This window comes from Pollachius pollachius (genome assembly GCF_949987615.1).
Source record: "Pollachius pollachius genome assembly, chromosome: 3".
In the NCBI taxonomy this organism is placed as follows: Eukaryota; Metazoa; Chordata; class Actinopteri; order Gadiformes; family Gadidae; genus Pollachius; species Pollachius pollachius.
The window spans coordinates 49,721,717-49,741,093 of record NC_136936.1 but is presented as its reverse complement, the minus strand read 5'-3'; the positions used below and the strand labels follow the sequence as shown (position 1 = coordinate 49,741,093).

The 19,377-nt window shown below is 51.9% G+C and overlaps 1 protein-coding gene across 1 annotated transcript; it reads right to left on the bottom strand.

Moving 5' to 3' along the window:
- Positions 1–13,524: 13,524 nt before the first annotated feature.
- On the bottom strand, positions 13,525–19,285 carry LOC307072369 (atypical chemokine receptor 3-like). Its single transcript, XM_079731642.1, has 2 exons — positions 19,180–19,285; positions 13,525–16,321 (listed from the first exon to the last, which is right to left on the bottom strand). The coding sequence occupies exon 2, from the start codon at positions 16,270–16,272 to the stop codon at positions 15,061–15,063; it is 1,212 nt and encodes a 403-aa protein (XP_079587768.1). The 5' UTR covers positions 16,273–16,321; positions 19,180–19,285; the 3' UTR covers positions 13,525–15,060.
- Between the last annotated feature and the right edge of the window lie 92 nt (positions 19,286–19,377).

Sequence of the window (19,377 nt, the reverse complement as noted above, 5' to 3'; positions counted from 1 at the left end):
GACTCTCTGCTCCTCCTGTGCAGCTCCTCTGGGGAAGTGAGCCGTCTCGCTGTGTAGATCACGCCGGCTGTCCCCAGGCTTCTGAAGGCCCAGTGGTGACGCACGCGCTGCAAACCTTTACCATCTGTGTGTTGTTGTGTTTACGGAGCATGGGGGAATGGATTCAGATGGAGCCCACCTGTAGGGCCAGCGCTCCACAATCGGTGCCTCGTATTCACCCGCTCACACAGACATTCATGTCCACCGTGCGGCAACAGCAGCATTAAGGATGCCTTGCTCAGGGACACCTCGGCACTTACTAGCATGAGCCAGGAATCGCGCCAGCACACCTCTGATTGCCGGGAACCCTGTCCCTCCTGATCGACTGCGGCCCCGTTGATGAGCTTGTGTCTCGGGCGTTGGTCCCACAACCAGGGAGGCGGCTGGTTGTGTGATACTTACGATCTGGAGTAGATCAAAAGGTAAATCCTGTGTAGAAGTATTAAAACCCTTTCTGCGTTGCACAATGACCCAACATATCGCTCAACAATCCTTGCATGAAAGGGTGTGAGAGGGAGACGCGTGAATAGAGCGGCTGGGACCCGCGGTCCAGAGGGGGTATTCGATTCCTCCCAGACGCGTCGCTCTGCCAGGAAAGCAGGGGAAGAGGGAGGGGAGGATCCATGTCATTTTCTTTTCAGCGTCTCTTTGTTCCGCGGGGAGTTGTTTAGCGGCGAGAGGAACTCATCGCTTGTCATCAGAGACCATTGTTTCGTACTTGTCTCCAGAGTTGGCTACAGGTTGCATTCCCTGAACATGATTTATGTGTAAACTCTGGAGTGTAATCTCACCTCCTCAGCTCCGACAGGCTGCGTTTACCCCCCCCCCCCCCACTCTGTCAGGAGGAGTCGATGGAGGCTTTAAATAAAGAGAGATGATAAACTCTAGAAGACAGCCCTGTGGTCAGGGGAGATGCCGTTTTAAAGGGAGGTACTTTAATCATTTCTTTCCATCAGGTTTCATGGGAGGGAAGTCTTTCTGGAGGACATGGCTGTGTCCTCATGTTTTTCGTTAAACCGTTAAACAGTTTAAACGGTTCCTCCATGTCAGCAGAGACCCCCGGTTCCTCTATGGTACAAACAAAGAGCCGAACAGATGTAAAACATGCCGGCGTGCTGCGAGGCCATGTGATAGCCACCGGGTCGGCTGCCATATTGTCACCATTATGCCCAGCGGGGGTGGGGGGGGAAACCCGCGTCTTCAACTGTGGAACGTTTTCCAACTGCCAAATAACGCTCCGATAAAGCCATTCACGGTGTCACATGTCATTGCTGGCAGGAATCCGTAACACTGTTCCAGCCACCGCAGAAGTCCCGACTGAAACGACGCTGGAGGCTGGACTGCAACACGTGTGTTTAGTCAGCAGAGAGTGCCGAGCTACACACCGGAACCAAGGCTCTGATTGGTGGAATGAAAGACGTTTGAGGACTCCTCTCTGTTTTGGCCCCATGGCGGTGGAACGAGCTCCCTGCCGATGTCAGGACCGCAGAGACGCTCCCCAGCTCCCACAAGAGACTCAAGACTCACTTGTTCAGAGTTTACCTGGACTCTGCATAGCCTTCCCCCCTTCCCCCCCCCCCCCAGGGAGTCTCCAGCCAGCTCCAGTCCTCCTGTCCATCAAAACGCATGGGGCCCCATCCAAACATGCACACACACACAGACACACACACACACACACACACACACACACACACACACATACACACAGACACACAAAAACACGCACACTCACACGTATACACACACACACTTTTGCATGCACACAGACAGACTCAAACATGTGCATACACTCACAAACATTTACACACACATCTGTTTTAGTGTGCATCTACACACAAATGCATTCCCCCTCCCTCGTCACGTACAAACTCAACAGAAACACGTACATCTAAAAACACATGTGCATGCAACACCAAATGCCTCTGCCCACATGTGCATCCACATGCAGGCACATATCTACACACACACACACACACACACACAAATGCACATGTATGCATTCACCCACTGCTCCACACACACACACACACACACACACACACACACACACACACACACACACACACACACACACACAGCCCAGGGCCATGCCCTTGTCAATCATTTATTTTACATAACTGCATGATTCCTCCAAAAAGCCCTTGGCAGCCGTACATCACTCACACACACTCACACTCAATCACTCACACGCTCAAACACACACACACACACACACACACACACAAACACACATTCACACACACACTCACACTCACTCACTGCTCAGTTAGGTCTACAGAACTGCCTCAAAGCCCTGGTGGTCATGATGAGCTGGCCAGTGCTTTAAGACCCCCCCCCCCCCCCCTCCCTCCACACACACACACACACACACACACGCACACACACACACACACACACACACACACACACACCTGCAGCCATGCTTGAATTCACACGAGCAGAACAAGATTGATCCAGACGGGCGGCTTAAATACAGCTTTTACCGTCTGCCCCCCCCCCCAGTGTTCCGGCCCGACTGAAGACAGTAAAGTACAACCAAACACTGGATGAGGGGTGGAGGAGGAAGGGGTGGAGGAGGAAGGAGAGGAGGAAGGAGAGGAGGAAGAGGAGGAGGACGAGGAGAGGATGGAGTGGTGGAGGAGGAAGGAGAGGAGGAGGAAGGAGAGGAGGAAGGAGAGGAGGAAGGGTGGAGGAGGAAGGGGACGAGGAGGAAGGAGAGGAGGAGGAAGGGGACGAGGAGGAAGGGTGGAGGAGGAAGGGTGGAGGAGGAAGGGGTGGAGGAGGAAGGGTGGAGGAGGAAGGGGACGAGGAGGAAGGAGAGGAGGAAGGGGTGGAGGAGGAAGGGGACGAGGAGGAAGGAGAGGAGGAAGGGGTGGAGGAGGAAGGGTGGAGGAGGAAGGGGACGAGGAGGAAGGGTGGAGGAAGGGGTGGAGGAGGAAGGAGAGGAGGAAGAGGAGAGGATGGAGTGGAGGAGGAGGAAGGGGTGGAGGAGGAAGGGGTGGAGGAAGAGGAGGAGGACGAAGAGAGGATGGAGTGGTGGAGGAGGAAGGGGTGGAGGAGGAAGGAGAGGAGGAAGAGGAGGAGGAAGGGGTGGAGGAGGAAGGGGACGAGGAGGAAGGGTGGAGGAGGAGGTGGAGGAGGAGGAGGTGGAGGAGGAGGTGGAGGAGCCCCATCTCCCCGAGAAACGCGGCCTGTACCACATCAGCATCCCCAGTGCATGATGGGAAAACATGAGGTGTGAAGAGCCATGCTGCGTTTCCCCCCGCGTGACGGATGCTCTCCCGACGGAGGAGCCGACGGTGCACTCCCACCCGCTCCGTCACCCAGACGCCGCCCACGCCCTGTTCATCGGGCTCCCCGTGGAGCTGTAGGGCTCCATCACCACCACCGCACCCGGGCAGAGCCCAGGGGGGCCCCGGCCGCACAGCAGCCGGACCCCTGGCCCACGGGGCCGTGTTGTAAACCGCGGCAGCGCGCGTCCTCACCCACTTCTAACGGACGGCTACACACGCGCACACATGAAACACACACGCAAACGCAGATGCAAGCACTTACTCGCCCGGGCGCACACACACACCCACACACATAGGCACACAAACGCACAGACACGCAAACACTCACACGCACACACACACCAACACAAACAAACGCACACACACACACACACACACATCCGCAGGGCACATGTCTAATCATGCTGATGAATGGGCGCAGAGCATGAGCAGGAGTGGGGGCCCTTTGATACGCGGACGTCGCTGTTTCCATTAGAGCCACTTAGTCAGCAGTATTTAGACCGCGCTGAGCACTGAGACACCGGCCACGGAGCGCCTGATGGACGAGACGGACGGGGGAACGGGGGGGAAACGTGAGTGAGGACGTGAAATAAATACGGCAAGTAACTTTTGCCGCGCGGATGATAGATGGAGTGGAGAAGCTAGTGTCGCTGTTGAGTAATTGGTCCGCTTTGTTGTTCACGGTATGCATTTTTGAATTGATTTTCGCTATAAAGGGAGGTAAAGTTAGCTAGCCCAGTTGGAGTCCAATGCCGTGTTCCAATATTCATCCTATCCGTACTTACTATACTTAGTTTGAGTACGTAGGACGTTCCAATTAAGATCTGGGCGAAAAGAAGTGTACTGAAAGGACAGTGGTGTACTCAAAACGGTCAAACCGCTGAGTGTGGTTCGATGTATACTTTTCGTTCTCAACGGCAGCCATCTTAGCTACGAAGCGGCAGAGGCGGAGCCAGGCTGAGCCAACGTCGGCGCATTTTCCACATAGCCCGCATTAATGGAGTCATTTTATAGTTTTTATAGCTTTTATAGATTTTATAGCTGCTAGGCGTAAAGAGTTCACCGTTCAAAGTGGGTTGTTTTGGGCGGGTGACGAACCGCGGCGGCAGTCGCGATCGTAATTTCCGGTTAGTGCACCACGGAGTATTCGATTTGGAACGACACTGACATCTGAAAATCTGCGCACAGATAGTGTACTACGCTTAAGTGCAAGGGCGTAGGAACCGGGGGGGACGGAGGGGACGTGTCCCCTCCAATATCGGAGACAGGCGCATTTGTCCCACCTAAAAATTATACCGGATCTGTCAGGTTTCCGATATGTGTCCCCCCCAATGTTAAACTCATTCCTACGCCCCTGCTTAAGTGTACTGATTGAAGTAAGGATATCGGAACACAGCACGAGTTAAATAGCCCAGTGGAGGCTAGGTTTGCTCGCCCAGTGGGAGGGACCAAGGACTCAATGGGAGGTTCCCATTGGTGTGTCTAGTCGGCGCAGTGTCAGGAACGCCACCGTGGATAGAGATAACTAGCTCATTGCTCAGGGCACGTTCACCACTGACGGCGATGTTTTATGATCTCAGTGTGAACTCCACCATGGGTTTACCGAGCGTAGCTGAGAATTAATCAAGTAAGTTATTCAAGTCCCTGTAGTAGTATCTCTGGCTTGTAACTATGAAATGAACTCTCTCCTCATCAAAGACATTTCCGTTGGGAACACGGGAGAAATCGGGTTGGAACTTAATGCCCTGATCTAAATCAAGTTAAATATCCGAGGTGGCAATCCATTATATCTAGTTATAGTGAAGTCTAGTTATAGTGTGAAGTCCATCCACCCCAGTGTATCTAGTTAGTTATAATGAAGTCTACCCCAGTGTATCTAGTTAGTTATAGTAGAGTCCACCCCAGTATATCTAGTTAGTTATAGTGAAGCCTACCCCAGTGTATCTAGTTAGTTATAGTGAAGCCTACCCCAGTGTATCTAGTTAGTTATAGTGAAGCCTACCCCAGTGTATCTAGTTAGTTATAGTAGAGTCCACCCCAGTGTATCTGGTTAGTTATAGTAGAGTCCACCCCAGTGTATCTGGTTAGTTATAGTAGAGTCCACCCCAGTGTATCTACTTAGTTATAGTGTGGGGTCCCCCAGGGTTGACCTAGTTAGTGAGCCCTGTGTGTAAGGTGGGGACCCCTGTCCCTCTGAGTGTCCCGTGAGGGCCGGTGGGGGTGATGGATGGGCCCTGGTGCTCACAAACTGCTGTGTGTGGCTGCGTCTCAACAGCCACCTGACAGTTATGGATGATTTCTGCTGCAGAGTGGTGGTGTGTGTGTGTGTGTGTGTGTGTGTGTGTGTGTGTGTGTGTGTGTGTGTGTCTGTGTGTGTGTGTGTTTGTGAGAGTGAGATAATGTTTGGGTGTGAGTGTGTGCATACGCGTGCGTGTGTGTGTGTGTGTGTGCGTGCGTGTGTGCGTGTGTATATGTGTGTGTGTGTGTGTGTGTGTGTGTGTGTGTGTGCGCATGCGTACATGTGCGTTTGAGTGTGTGCCTGAATTCTTGCGCGTGTGTGTGTGAGAGAATGTGTCTGCGCGCGTGTGGTAGCTCACTGTTGCAATATTGATTACAGCGTCAAGAGAAACACACACTGACGCAAATACACACAAACGCACACCCCCCGCCCAGCGCGTTGTATAGAGTTACAGGAGCGTAGCCCGCTGGCCTCTAACCAGCAGCACTGGTCTATTACCAGGCTGGGGGGTGGGGGGGTAAGGCCAGTCTGGGCTGTGGTCCTTTGTTAGCGTTTTCAGACTCCATCACATGTTTCATCCATCAGTCTGTGGCGGGGGTCAGACCTTACCGGGCCGCTGTGACGGCCGAGGCTGAGCGGGGCTCTCCTAGCTGCCACCGCTGTAACGGTTCCATAGCTCCACCAACCCCACGTCCCCCCTAGAGTCCTGCTCCTGGTCCTGGCCCCCCCTACAGCCGTCTGAGTCCTCGTCCTGGTCCTGGTCCCCTACCGTCCCCCCCTACAGCAGGCTGAGTACTGGTCTGGGAGCTGTGAGGTGCTTACTGGGGTTCACGAGCGCACACTGCTGTCCATAACCAACACTTTGTTGTCCTCCTCAGCTCTAGCTGTTAAATAAAGCTAAGGAGCTGTGAGGGGGGACAGCGTGGCGCTTTAATCTGCACCCAGCTGGGAGATTGTTCTCTGCTTCCCTGAGCTCCCAGGGAGGATCTGTCGCTCTGCTGCTTAGCCCCGTGAGGGAGGGGATCTGGGTCGGGCTTTATCCTAAGAACGGCTGCTTGTGGGTCCAAGCACTAAAGAAACATCCGTTAAACGTCAGACCATTTGTACGCACTGGATTTCATGCAGCTGAATATCTTTTCCACCTATTTTTCCAGACTGCTGCTTCAATCGCCGGGGCTTTCCACTGGAAACTGGAGAATCGTATTCGGCAAAAAATAATATTCCCACTATCTCGCCATAGCCCTGTCAACCGCTTGTCATTTCCTTGGCTCTGAGCCAAAGGGCCCTTTGACTTTGCCGAGGGCCTCAGTCCCATTTACAGGGGCCACGCCCCTCCCCCCTACTGACAGAGACCCCCTGTGTTCAGGGGACGGACGGACGGACAGAGGGCTCAGAAGACGCTGATGGTCAGATGACCTCCCTGCCCTAAAGGATAGAATATCACACACTGAACCGTCTCTGCTATCACTCTTCCTCCGCGCTCCACACAACCCCAGGGTCCGCTGGGGAAGGGCGAAACACACTCAGCACCTCAGTGGGAGGACTGTGAACAATGCTGAGATAATCCTGCTCACAGCGTTGTGTGCTGAGCCTCGGTCGCGGCAGCAGCTCTGGAGGTAGAGCAGTTTGACCGCCCCTGAGCAATGTACCTCACCCTGACTGCTCCAGAAGAGCTGGCTGCAGCCTTTCATGGTGGACACCGCCGCCGGTGTGTGATTGTGTGCATGAATCGCTGTGCATCACTTTGGTTTGTAAATGTGGAATTGTGAATTTCGATTGGAAGCATTTTTAAGAGTGGGTTTGTCCTCTGTTTGCCCTGAAGTCATGAGACGACAACGCAAACCAGCCTAGTAATGGCGGCGGCAACGCTGGCGATTTGAGGCGACGCGGGCAGAAACCGACCAGAGGCTGGACGGAAACCACGGAGCGCTATGGGAAGACGACAAGCAAGGTGGCGGGGCGGGGGGGGAATGTTCCTTAAAACTAGGCTTCCGGAGAACGATCTGCTATTCATCTACAGAGGCCGAGGGGAACACAATCTCTCGCGTGTTTTCATTCGGTCGATTGTCCTGGCGGAAGTTGAAATTGGGTGTCGGATATACTGAGGCGTGTCACCTCTGGCCCCCCACCCCACCCCGCGGTCCACTCCGTCACCTCAAAGCAGCCCCCCCCACCCCCACCCAGCACCACCTCTCCCCTCCCGCCACACGGAAACCCTGACTTCCTCCACCCATTCATCTCACTTCCATTCCGCGGTGTTTCTCAGGAGTCCCCCGCGAACCCATTTGTCAAACAATGCGGCGGTGAGCCGAGCCCTGTGAGAGACGGTAGCAAACCCAATCTGCTCCTTTATCATAAGCAAAGAGGGAGGGGGGCGCACGCATGGCATTGTGGGTAATCTCAAAGAACCTGTAAACACAGAAAGGAGGCCGCCAATGACTCAGACGCTCGACGCCTGACCTTTGACCCCTCCCCCTCCCCCCCCCCCGGCTCCCCGCGGAGTAAACGTATGAGTTTCAGTTTCGGCTCCGGTTCTCCGGCGGCCTGCGGAGCGCACAGGGCTCCAGGGTTCAAGTGCAGTTCAGCCTGCGTTGTGTGCCCGCGTTTGTGTGCCTGAGTTTGTGTGCCTGTGTGTCTCTGGGGATGTTTGCTCTCCCTGATGCCAATCTCCCTGGGACTCTCCAGGTATATCGCAGACTGCTGCCCAGGCTAGTGTGGGCTTGCACCGCGAGACAGGAGCCGGGGAGGGGAGGGGAGGGCAGAGAGCCGAACCGGTGGACTCTGGGAGTGGGAGTCGAGGATCTGTTGTGGTGGAAGTTGGGCTGCTCTAACTCGGAGGCCTTCTCGAGATCTCTGGGGGGGGGGGGGGGGGGGGGGTGTGTCCTGTCTCTCATCTTAGAGACAGGACACCGTGAAGGGTTGGGTGACATGTTGACACTCCTTGTCACCTCGGGGTGTTCATCTTTGTGTGTGGTGTGTGTGTGTATGTGTGTGTGTGTGGGGGGGGAGAGAAAGAGAGAGAGAGAGAGAGAGGGAGATAGAAGGAGAGAACGAGAGAGAGAGAGAGAAGGGTTGAAGTTAGGGGTTAGTACACTATGATAGTACACTATGCACACTATGAATACTGCTGGGATGATAACTATGGTGACAAACAATAAAACATATTTGAGGCAAATCGAAACCAGGACATTGTGAAATCTGTTCATAACGGTGAAGTTTATGATTAACTGAAGCCTCATTCCTTCATACATCAGGTCATTAGACTCAGTTATTGGTAGTTTTGTGTTGCTGCTGTGTTGATAAGTCTTGTGTTACGAATGGCATCAGAAACAGGACTGTTGTGCGAAAGTTTGGAGACGCAATGCTGTTTGCATGTCTGTCTGTCTGTGCATGCATGCATACTTACGTGCGTGTGTGTGCATGATTGTGGCATGTCTAACCAGTAAGAAAAGGCATCTGCAACGACAGCAAAAGTTTTACTAAGACATAAGCTTAATTTACAGGGTGAGACTCATGTGGACCATCGTTAGTAATGTCAAAGAAAGCTGGCCTGCTCTGGTTCTGAGAGACCAGGCTGTGTTGAAACAGCAAAACCTCAGACAGGAGGAACCCTTAGAGGAGATTATATCAGCTCAGAACACCCTCCACAGAACCAGACTGGCAGAGCCTCAGCTCAGAACGTCTTCTACAGAACTACACTGAGATAGAACCTCAGCTCAGAACGTGAGTTCTGAACTGATTACTTTGGGGCGGGGCTCTCAGAGATGGACAGGTACGTGTCAGTGTTCATGATGAGGAGGCTGAAGGCTGCCGTCTGACCAAAGGGAGAAGGTACGATGAACCGTTTTGGAATAATAAATAATGCAGTGGTGGGAGAATAGACACGCTGACATAGTACAGAACTCTGTTTAGGTGGAGCGCTGTGTGGTCCACAGGAAGCTCTGTCTCTGTGGATAAGTGTACGCTTACTGAGGTTAGGTGTTCAATGTCGCGCGTTCAAATAGCAGTAACACTCAACGTTAGGGATGGGAACGAGGCTATCGTGTGAAGACAGAGGGAAAAGAAAATTAGAGAGGAAGGAAGAGCGAGAGAGAGAGAGAGAGAGTAGGAGTGGAGAACTAAATAAATGCATTGTGCCGAGCGAATAACAAGAGAGAAAAAGAGAGAGAGAGAGAGAGAGAGAGAGAGAGAGAGAAAGGAAGTGAGAGAGAGCGGTAGAGAGAGGCAGAGAGAGGGAAAGAGAGCGAGATAGAGAGAGAAAGAAGGAGTGAGAGAGGTAGTGAGAGAGAGTGGGAGTGAGAGAGAGAGGTAGAGAGAGACAGAGAGTGAGAGAGAGGGAGTGAGAGAGAGTGGGAGTGAGAGAGAGAGGTAGAGAGAGACAGAGAGTGAGAGAGAGGGAGTGAGAGAGAGTGGGAGTGAGAGAGAGAGGTAGAGAGAGACAGAGAGTGAGAGACAGAGAGTGAGAGAGAGGGAGTGAGAGAGAGTGGGAGTGAGAGAGAGAGGTAGAGAGAGACAGAGAGAGAGAGTGAGAGAGAGAGAGTGAGAGAGAGGGAGTGAGAGAGAGGGAGTGGGAGAGAGGGAGTGGGAGAGAGAGGTAGATAGAGGCAGAGAGGGAGAGAGAGAGTGTGTGAGAGAGAGAGAGGGAGTTAGAGATGGAGAGAAAAAGTGAGCGAGAGAGAGGGAGAGAGAGAGACTGTGGTTGGGCGGCTTTACTGTTCCTTCTGTAAACCTGAGCAGCTGGTTCCGCTTCTCTGACACGTTTCCAACGCTTCAACGCCAGCGGCGACGTGAATGGCACCCAGTGAGCTACGAGCTACGAGCTACGAGCTACGAGCTACGAGCTAGGTGTTACGGGGCTAGGTGTTACGGGGCTAGGTGTGACGGGGCTAGGTGTTAGCCTGTGAGGGTGGCTGGTTGTCGGAAGCGTGAAGTGCCGTATAAACACGGCGGCGGGCCCCTCAGAGCCACGCGTAAATCACTCCGTCAGGGCCCTCCCCAGTCACGCGGGTCCCGCCTGAACACACAAACACACACGAGCGCGGATTACTTCTGTGTTTCACGAGGCCCAGCGGGGGGGGGGGTTGACTCTTCAAAGAGGCGGGATTGCGTCAGGGTTGTTGATCTGCAGGAACCGAAGGCTTTGAGGCCGTGCACAGGAGAATCAAGAGGAGGCTGCTTTTAAGTTTAGCACGGCTGAATCCGACTCACGATGATATCATTGTTGTCGTAGTGTGACTATAATCTTCTGATGGGGTTGCTGATCGAGTCATTGGGATTAATGCTGTATTGTCATGCTCAGTCTGTTGCCAATCTGAACTTCATAGAAATAATAACAATAACACTATTAATGCTTATTTTATTATAATACAAATCTGACCAACTCGGCGTGTGCTGTACCAATGCTCCTTGTGTGTCTTGGTGTGAAGATGACGGACACATCGGATAAACCTTAAACCTTGGATCTACTTTATGCATTCCCATTAGACCTATAATCCCACTAACCAACGTCTTTGTACTCTCGTCTCTTTGACACCCAGTATCAAACATGTATGACCTTTTATTGAAGCTAGAATTAAGTTGATACAGGGCTTATCCAAGCATAGCACCAAGAATGCCAAACCTTCCTCCAACATTGACGCATGGACTGAAACTCGTAGTGTATTTAAATTGGTTTAGCTGATGTATTATGTATGACTTTCATCAGGCCTCGTGGTCGAAGGTTAATCAAGGGAGTTGAAAGTGCCTCGAAATGCAGGTTAGGTGTTCATGTCCCCCTTCTCATCTCCCACTCGCTTTCAAGTCAACATCTGTCCAACATCTGCCTGGCAGAGTGGTCCTATATCTTAGAGAGAGAGGGAGAGATAGAGGGAGAGAGAGCTAGAGAGTGAGAGAAAGAGAGAGAGAGAGAGAGAGAGAGAGAGAGAGAGAGAGAGAGAGAGAGAGAGAAAGAGAGAGAGAGAGAGAGAGAGAGAGAGAGAGAGAGAGAAAGCTCCTTCAAGTTTGTACTGTAAAACTCAAGCTAGAGGAGGAGCAGCTGCCTGGTCCCCATTTCTCCCTCATTAATAATTCATTTCCCCCTCATTAATAATGAATTTTGCTCAAAACGTTGCATGGAACTCTTCCAATATCCACTCAAGCGAGTAAAACTTGATTGGCTGAACTTTTGTTAGAACTCTGTAAGTGTTGGGATTGGGCCAGATCAACTCCTGGTTTTAACTCTCTGTGTGTGTTGGCGACTGTGGAGGAAGCATCAGTCATCGGCTGTCCAACACCGTGGCTCTTCCTCTGCTGCCCTTCATCGTCCAGAAAGCCTCCCGCTCCACCAGGGAGGGTCTGGTGCATTATCTGTGCGCATTAAATCAAAGTGAGCAAGGCGTTCCAGCATGGGGCATCCATCTTGAACACCAGCCCTGGGAAACGCCAGGATGCCTAAAGAATCTAAGACGTTATTAGATCCCCCAACGCCTCTGCTGCACCGTGCGGTGTTCTCTCGACTGCTTCTGCACCCCGCAGATAAACATTGATCTTTATAATTAAGATTAAGTATACATAATTAGTAACATGACATGTATGGTGATATTGCATACTAGTGTGGAGGTAGGAACATATGTATGTAAGCAGGGACATAAATGAACAGTATCTGTTGATAAAAATTATATATTATTGGGCAGTGCAGTGCAAATGTATCCCTGTTAAGATTGTTAAATGGACAGTTTTACTTAGATCCTGTTTAACAATAGCCTGTGTCTTAGTGGAGCTAATGATCGGTTCAGTACTGTACCGGGTCTGTTGTGAGCTGAGTTAATGAGAACCAAAAGGCTTCAGGAATGAATGAACAAGCGTTGCTGACATTCCCCAGAACCTCCCTAGGCCCTCCCACACACACATACACACACACACACACACACACACACCCACACACACACACACACACACATATATTTCATTCCCACCAAGAGAGTCGTTGCTGAGATGCAGTGAAGCAGTCAGCCTCACCTGCCCCAGGATTCGGCAGCGGTTTCTCATGGGAAAGATGTGCTTAAGGCTTAAATGATCCCCAGAGTTACTGTTAGTCTGGGCATTTCGGGCTCCGGCGTATCTGCAGGCGTGTGTTTTAGGAGATGTCTGTTGTTTTATTGAACAGGCATCGCCAATCCTTTAGTTTGGGAATTAGGTTTGATTCAATTTGGACACAAGCACTGTTGCACGTTGACTGGAAAGTGAACGTATTGGTACTTCACGGCTCTGTCTCAATTCCAACCAACAGTGTTTTGTGTGATGTGAATGTCGTTTAGTGCAACAGGTGTGTGTGTGTGTGTGTGTGTGTGTGTGTGTGTGTACATGCATGAATGTGTGCGTATATGAGTGCGTGCATGTGTGTGTATGTGTTTGTGTTTGTATAACGTATGTGTGTATGTTTATATAGTGTTCATGTATGCATGTATGTGCGTGTTTATGTGTGTGTGTGTGTGTGTTTGTATAGCGTCTATAGTATGTGTGTGTGTGTGTGTGTGTGTGTGTGCATGTGTGCGTGTGTGTGGCACATTTAAAACAAGGATCACAATGGCTTCCTGTGTAACCAAAGCCCTAATCGATTCCGACACTGAGTGAACCCCCATGTGTGTCTCCTACGCCCTGCTGTAGCCTTGACCCGGCAGGGCGCTGTGGCCTGGATCCAGGCTCCAGGACACCTCAAGGACACGGCCGGGACGCGGGCAGCTCCAGCACCCAGCAGCACCCCGACCACGCCGGGCCCACTGAGTCCTAACAGATGCTTTGGGGCCCCCGGGGGCCCACAGCAACGCTCTGCTTTGCGTTAGACTTTCTCCGTACTGGAAACACACGCGTTCAGATCTCCTCCTGCTGCTGGGATGCCCAGGAGATGAGAGAACCACGCAGGATCGGGTTTGACAAGGACCGAAGAAATCAGCATGGCACAATTATGTATTTTTGTATTTAATATACAAAAGAGAAAAACACATGTTTAACATTTATACACCCGCCGATTGCCCCTGGATAACACACACGATTCAGTCTTTTTCTAATCTTCGCGCGGGATCTCTGCAGTATGGAAAAAAAAAAAAGTGTAACGAATAAAAGAAGGACAATCTGTTTCAGGTCAATATATTAAACAAAAGAAACATGCCTTTTACCGACGACATCAAATGAACAGTATGTCACAATACTTATAACTAGTCAAACATTACACACACAGGCACACACACACACAGGCACGCACAAAGAGACACGCACACACACACACACACACACACACACTTAAACATACACAACCTGACAAACACACACACACACTAAAAACATATACACACTCAACCATACACACACACACAGAAGGATACACACACACAGCCATACACACATACATACACACACACAAACCCACGCACACACAGTGAGTTTCTGTTCCTGATTTTGGCGTTTAAACGGTTGGTTTGCATCACAGCTGCTACCACTGCGTAGCAGCAGAAAGGCTGCAGGCTAGTTGTTGCTCATGAAGGCTAAGATGAATGCAACTCAACAAAGCATCAGGATTCAAACCCGCTGAACATATGTCTCTCTCTGAGGAGCCGGGCTGATAGTGAGCCAGCGTTTCCATCCATACCGCAGAACGTTTCAGATCAGTCGTCTGAGCGAGACGAGGAGGAGACAGCGGAGCCTTCACATGAACTAGCATTGTTAATTAGTAGTGCTAGCACGGAAATGATACCAACCGAGAAATTGCTAACAGCACGAGTTGGTAAATGCAGATGTTTTCTGCTTTTGTTTGTCTTTAACTATGACAACACTTGCATATTGACTGAGTAAAATTAGCATTAAAATGGAAATAGCCTTTTTAATGAGGTTTGTGGAGTATAGAATAGGCCGACAACCAATCAGAGGCTCAGAAGTGACGCAGCATGACAGTACAAAATGGACTCCATCGGTCGCTACACGGTTTAAAGCTATTAAACACAGGAAGAAACTAAATATAAATATGATTTGATACAAAACAATAACGATATCAGGGTTAGCGATGGTACGATGTACGGAGGTTCTTTCCTATATACTAGAGCGAGAAACCCGGTCCAGACTTTCCCTGCTGTAAAGAATTACATTTATACAAAATCACTCTGATACTACATAACAAAAAATATATGGTCAGTGATTGGTCACCTCTGCTATAGAGTTATTATATTTAACAAACTAAAGTTCAGCCATTACAATCCAACTACAATATTGCAGACAGTATCACCCAGTTCAATACGTCTAAGTGCTTTTCCTTTATCAGTCCGTAAGAAACTCAAACCAGGCGCAGAACGACCCTCTTCTCAACTTACAAAGGCCAACAGCATCGTTCAGAACTAGAGTGGAACCAACGTCTTCTTCAGTGAGGTCTAACGCCGGACCTTCTTCAGACAGTCCCGACTCCTCCTCACTGCTCCTATCCTTGCACAGCGCAGTCTTTCCGTTCCAACATGACGGCGTTCCTCAGACCTGCGGCGAGCTGTCGACCGCCACGGCCGAGTACTCCGCCTCGGAGACGTGGGAGGTGTCGATGAGGCGCGCCAGCCCCGTGCGGGTGGAGTACTTGAAGATGAAGGCCTTCATGAGGTCGTAGCGGTAGTTCCGGTTGATGAAGTTGTACAGGATGGGGTTGAAGCAGCAGTGGAACAGCGAGAGGCACTGGGTGAGGTGCAGGGCCACGTAGAGCACGTTCTCCAGGCCGCAGGTCAGCGGCACCACGCCCAGTTGGGACAGGGCGTCGGTCAGCAGCACGGCGTGGTACGGCCCCCAGCAGCCCAGGAACACCACGATGTAGGCCAGGATCACACGGCGGCTCACGCAGCGCTCCTGCTCCCCTGCCGACGCCGGAGAGGAGCAGGAGGAGGAGGAGCAGCAGGAGGTGGAGGGCGTGACGGAGGAGGAGGAGGGGGAGGTGACGGAGGAGCGGGACAGAGCCCGCGCCAGCAGGGCGTAGAACACGGCGATGACGGGGAAGGGGAGCGCGAAGCCCAGCAGGATGAAGCTGAGCTGCACCCCCACCATCCACTCCTGGGGGCTGTGGTCGGGGTACACCGGCCGGCACAGCGTGGCCTCGCCGTGGGCGGAGCGCACCGCGCGCAGGAAGTAGGTGTCGGGCAGCGAGGCCAGCAGGGCCAGCAGCCACACGCCCGCGCACACCCCTCGGCGAATCAGCTTCCGGCGCCGCACGGCGGCCGGGCCGTCGGCCGCGCCCGCGCCCCGCCCGACCACGCCCAGGTAGCGGTCCACGCTCATGCAGGCCAGGAAGAAGATGCTGCTGAACAGGTTGACGGAGAAGAGCAGGTGCGTGAGCTTGCACGCCACCTCGCCGAAGGGCCAGTGGCCGCTCTGCGCCAGCGAGCTCACCCAAACGGGCAGCGTCACGCACACGCACAGGTCGGCCACGGCCAGCTGCGTGATGTACACGTGCGTCTCGTGGCGCGGCGCGGCGTCCCGCTGGGCGCGCACGTTGACCCACAGCACCAGGGCGTTGGCGGCCAGGCCCACCACGAAGATGAAGGTGTAGAGGACGCACATGGAGGAGAGCAGCGCCCGCCGGCTGAAGGCCGTGGCGCACAGCACGGCGTCCACGCTGGAGATGTTCCCCAGGGGGTCCGAGAAGTTCAGCTCCCCCAAGGACTCCCAAAGGTCCTCCATCTCGCTGGTGCTCAGGCTCATGGGTCCGGGCGGGGCGGGGGGGGGAAGGCTCCTGGGAGTAGGTCAGCTCCTGGAGACAGGGAACCACGGGGGGGGGGGGGGGACATGTGTGTTAGCGTGTGTGTTCTGGTAGCACGTTTCCTGTTCTTTTGGTGGGGGGGGTTCTCAAAAGGAAAACGTGTTGGTGTTAAGCTTGGGATGGGATGTAACAAAAAGCCGGTTGTAGCAAGAATATTATGGGATGCAGGAAGGAATTTTATTGACTTTAAATAAGAAAAGTCAAAGCCTCTTGTGGTTTCCCCATCGAATGCATAACAGACTAAATGTGGCCAAATACAACTTTCATAAGTTCTCAGTTGTTCTCAGATGTTGTGTGTGTGCGTGAGCATGTGTGTATGCACGTGTTTCTGTGTGCGATTGGCTGTGTGTGCATGTGTGTGCGTGCGTACATGCGTCTGTATGTGTGCGTGTGTGTGTGTGTGTGATGTGCACCAGGAGCCCGGCGTTTCATATTGTTTTCTGTCTGATCTTCAGCGAGCAGCAGCAGAGCTGTTTAGGCCTGGAGCAGATGGCAGATTAGGACGGGGATCCACAAACCCAAACAGAAGGTCCGGAGTGTTCCGGCCGTCCTTAGATACGGCACCGGGAGAGATAGGGAACCCCATCCCACTTTACGGAACTCTTCCCCCCCTTTTCCGAGATTATTTGAAAGGGCAGAACCACAGTTACCGAGGCGCGCCGGCTGGCTCAACGTAAGCAGAGGGTGAGGAAACCGCCGTCCCACCCGGAGGATGAAAGGAAAGCCGGCTTATAACTTATAGCCGGCTTATAACCTCACACACACGTCATATGACGCCATCTGAAACTAATAACACACTTTACACCCGCACACACACCCGCACACATGAACGCATACGCACACACACTGAGGCAGCCACAGTCACACACAAACACACACACAGCCGCACACACACACACATATATACCAACAAGCGCACACGCACACACACACACACACACACACACACACACACACACACACAGATGCAGCCACAGTCACACACAAACACACACACATGCAGGCACAGAAACACACACACAAACACACACACACACACACACCGATGCGGCCACAGACACACATACACACACACACACACACACAGATGCGGCCACAGACACACAAACACACACACTGAACCACTTGTGAGTTCAGTCTCTGCATCACTGGAGCTTCCAATGCCGCGTGAGTCTGTCTGTTCTCCCGCTCTCTGCTCTGACGTCTCCATCAGCCCATTCCACCCCGCCGGCCGCGGCACGGCAGGGAGTCGCAGGTCAAAGGTCAAAGTTCGTCAGCCGGGTCATCCCCGGTACATGAGCTGATTAACCCCCAGCCCGGCTGTGGGACCTTTGTGTACACACCCGGAGATGGATGTGTGCGTGGGAGGATTTAGTGTCCGCACATGTGGTCTGAAAACATGTGTTTGAGCGAGCTATAGGGTCGCACACTCTGGGGTCCCCTCGGCTATAAGGTCGCAGACTCTAGGGTCCCCTCGGCTATAGGGTCGCACACGCTGGGGTCCCCTCGGCTATAGGGTCGCACACTCTGGGGTCCCCTCGGCTATAGGGTCGAAGACTCTGGGGTCCCCTCGGCTAGCTATAGGGTCACACACACTGGGGTCCCCTCAGCTAGCTATAGGGTCACACACTCTGGGGTCCCCTCGGCTATAGGGTCGCACACTCTGGGGTCCCCTCAGCTAGCTATAGGGTCACACAAACTGGGGTCTCCTAGCTACCTACATGGTCCCCTATATCAGCTACAGGGTCACACTCGGGTCCACACAACCTGCCAGGTTCCTTTGAAATGTGGGCTCTGAGAACCGCTGTCTGCTGAGAGAATTGGGAACAGCGTAACAGGAGGGATTGGTGTGTAAAGATATTCTGCATTAGAGTCACCTTCCCTGAGGATATTTGTTCTGTCTGACTTAATTTTTTCAATTGGAATTAATTTTCCTAGAGTTACAATTATGGGGGGGGGGGGGGGGGTCTGTATTCAAAACCCCCTCCCCACCCACCCAAGAGGTTGTTTTTTATTATAATCCATTGTTATTCGTTGCAGTCGTTTTCATTGGGAAGTGTCGGTTAATCCGTAAATCTGGTCTCTGTCCGAGTCCTGAGCATTATATGGTAAACACCCCCACAACGTCGAGACGACGAACCGATCCAGGTCAGATAAGACTCTGGCGAGGCTCGGTCGCGTCTCCCTTCATGTTTTTAGCACAATACTTAAATTAGGCTTAAGAGTGTTTTTATAGCTCTACGATGTTATTAAGAAATAATAAAGTTGAACTTTAAGATTTTATCGTTGATTTAAGGAGTGTTTTTATAGGTCTACGATAGCGATGTAATTATAAAATAAATTAAAGTGAATCTTTAAGATTTGATCGTTGGATTTTTCTCCAAAATGTTTTAAATGTAAAAGGCTGTCCAACTTCATCCATTGCATGTTGCCACACAAACAAAACTCATTCTATACAATATAATACTATAAATACAATACAATCCATACACAGACCGATGTGTTTCATATCAGGTTTGTTCTTTCATCGCAGTACAAATGTACCATGTGTGTCTATTGGCTGATAAACGTGCTATACGCCTATTCCGTGTTTTTACACTTTTTTATTCTAACTCCGAGGATATCTCTCCTTGGGGAAAAATCTCATAACTTAAGCCGTAATAAAATGAAGACAGGCGGGATCAAAGTTCTCCAAAACTACATTAAAGTGAACACTAATGTTCTGTGCCCACAACCCGTATCAGTAATGAGTTGTTATTCTGAAGCAACTCTGAAATAACTTCTGAAGGAGTACAATACCACACAGGCGCTTAGAATGTGAATCCGCGCGGTTCTTTGAATCATCTTACTTGTTCAAAGCGTCGCGGTCCTCGTCGTTCAAACGTCTCCTCCTGGGAAGGGAAGAGAAGCAGCTTCTGGTCGGACTTCACTGGTTCCACTGGCGAACACTTTTCCTCGGCGCGTTCTGCGTTCGCTCTGTGCGTGCGCGTATTTGTGCATGAGCGTGTGTCTGTGGTGTGAGCGTGCGCCTCGCGTCCGCGTCCTGT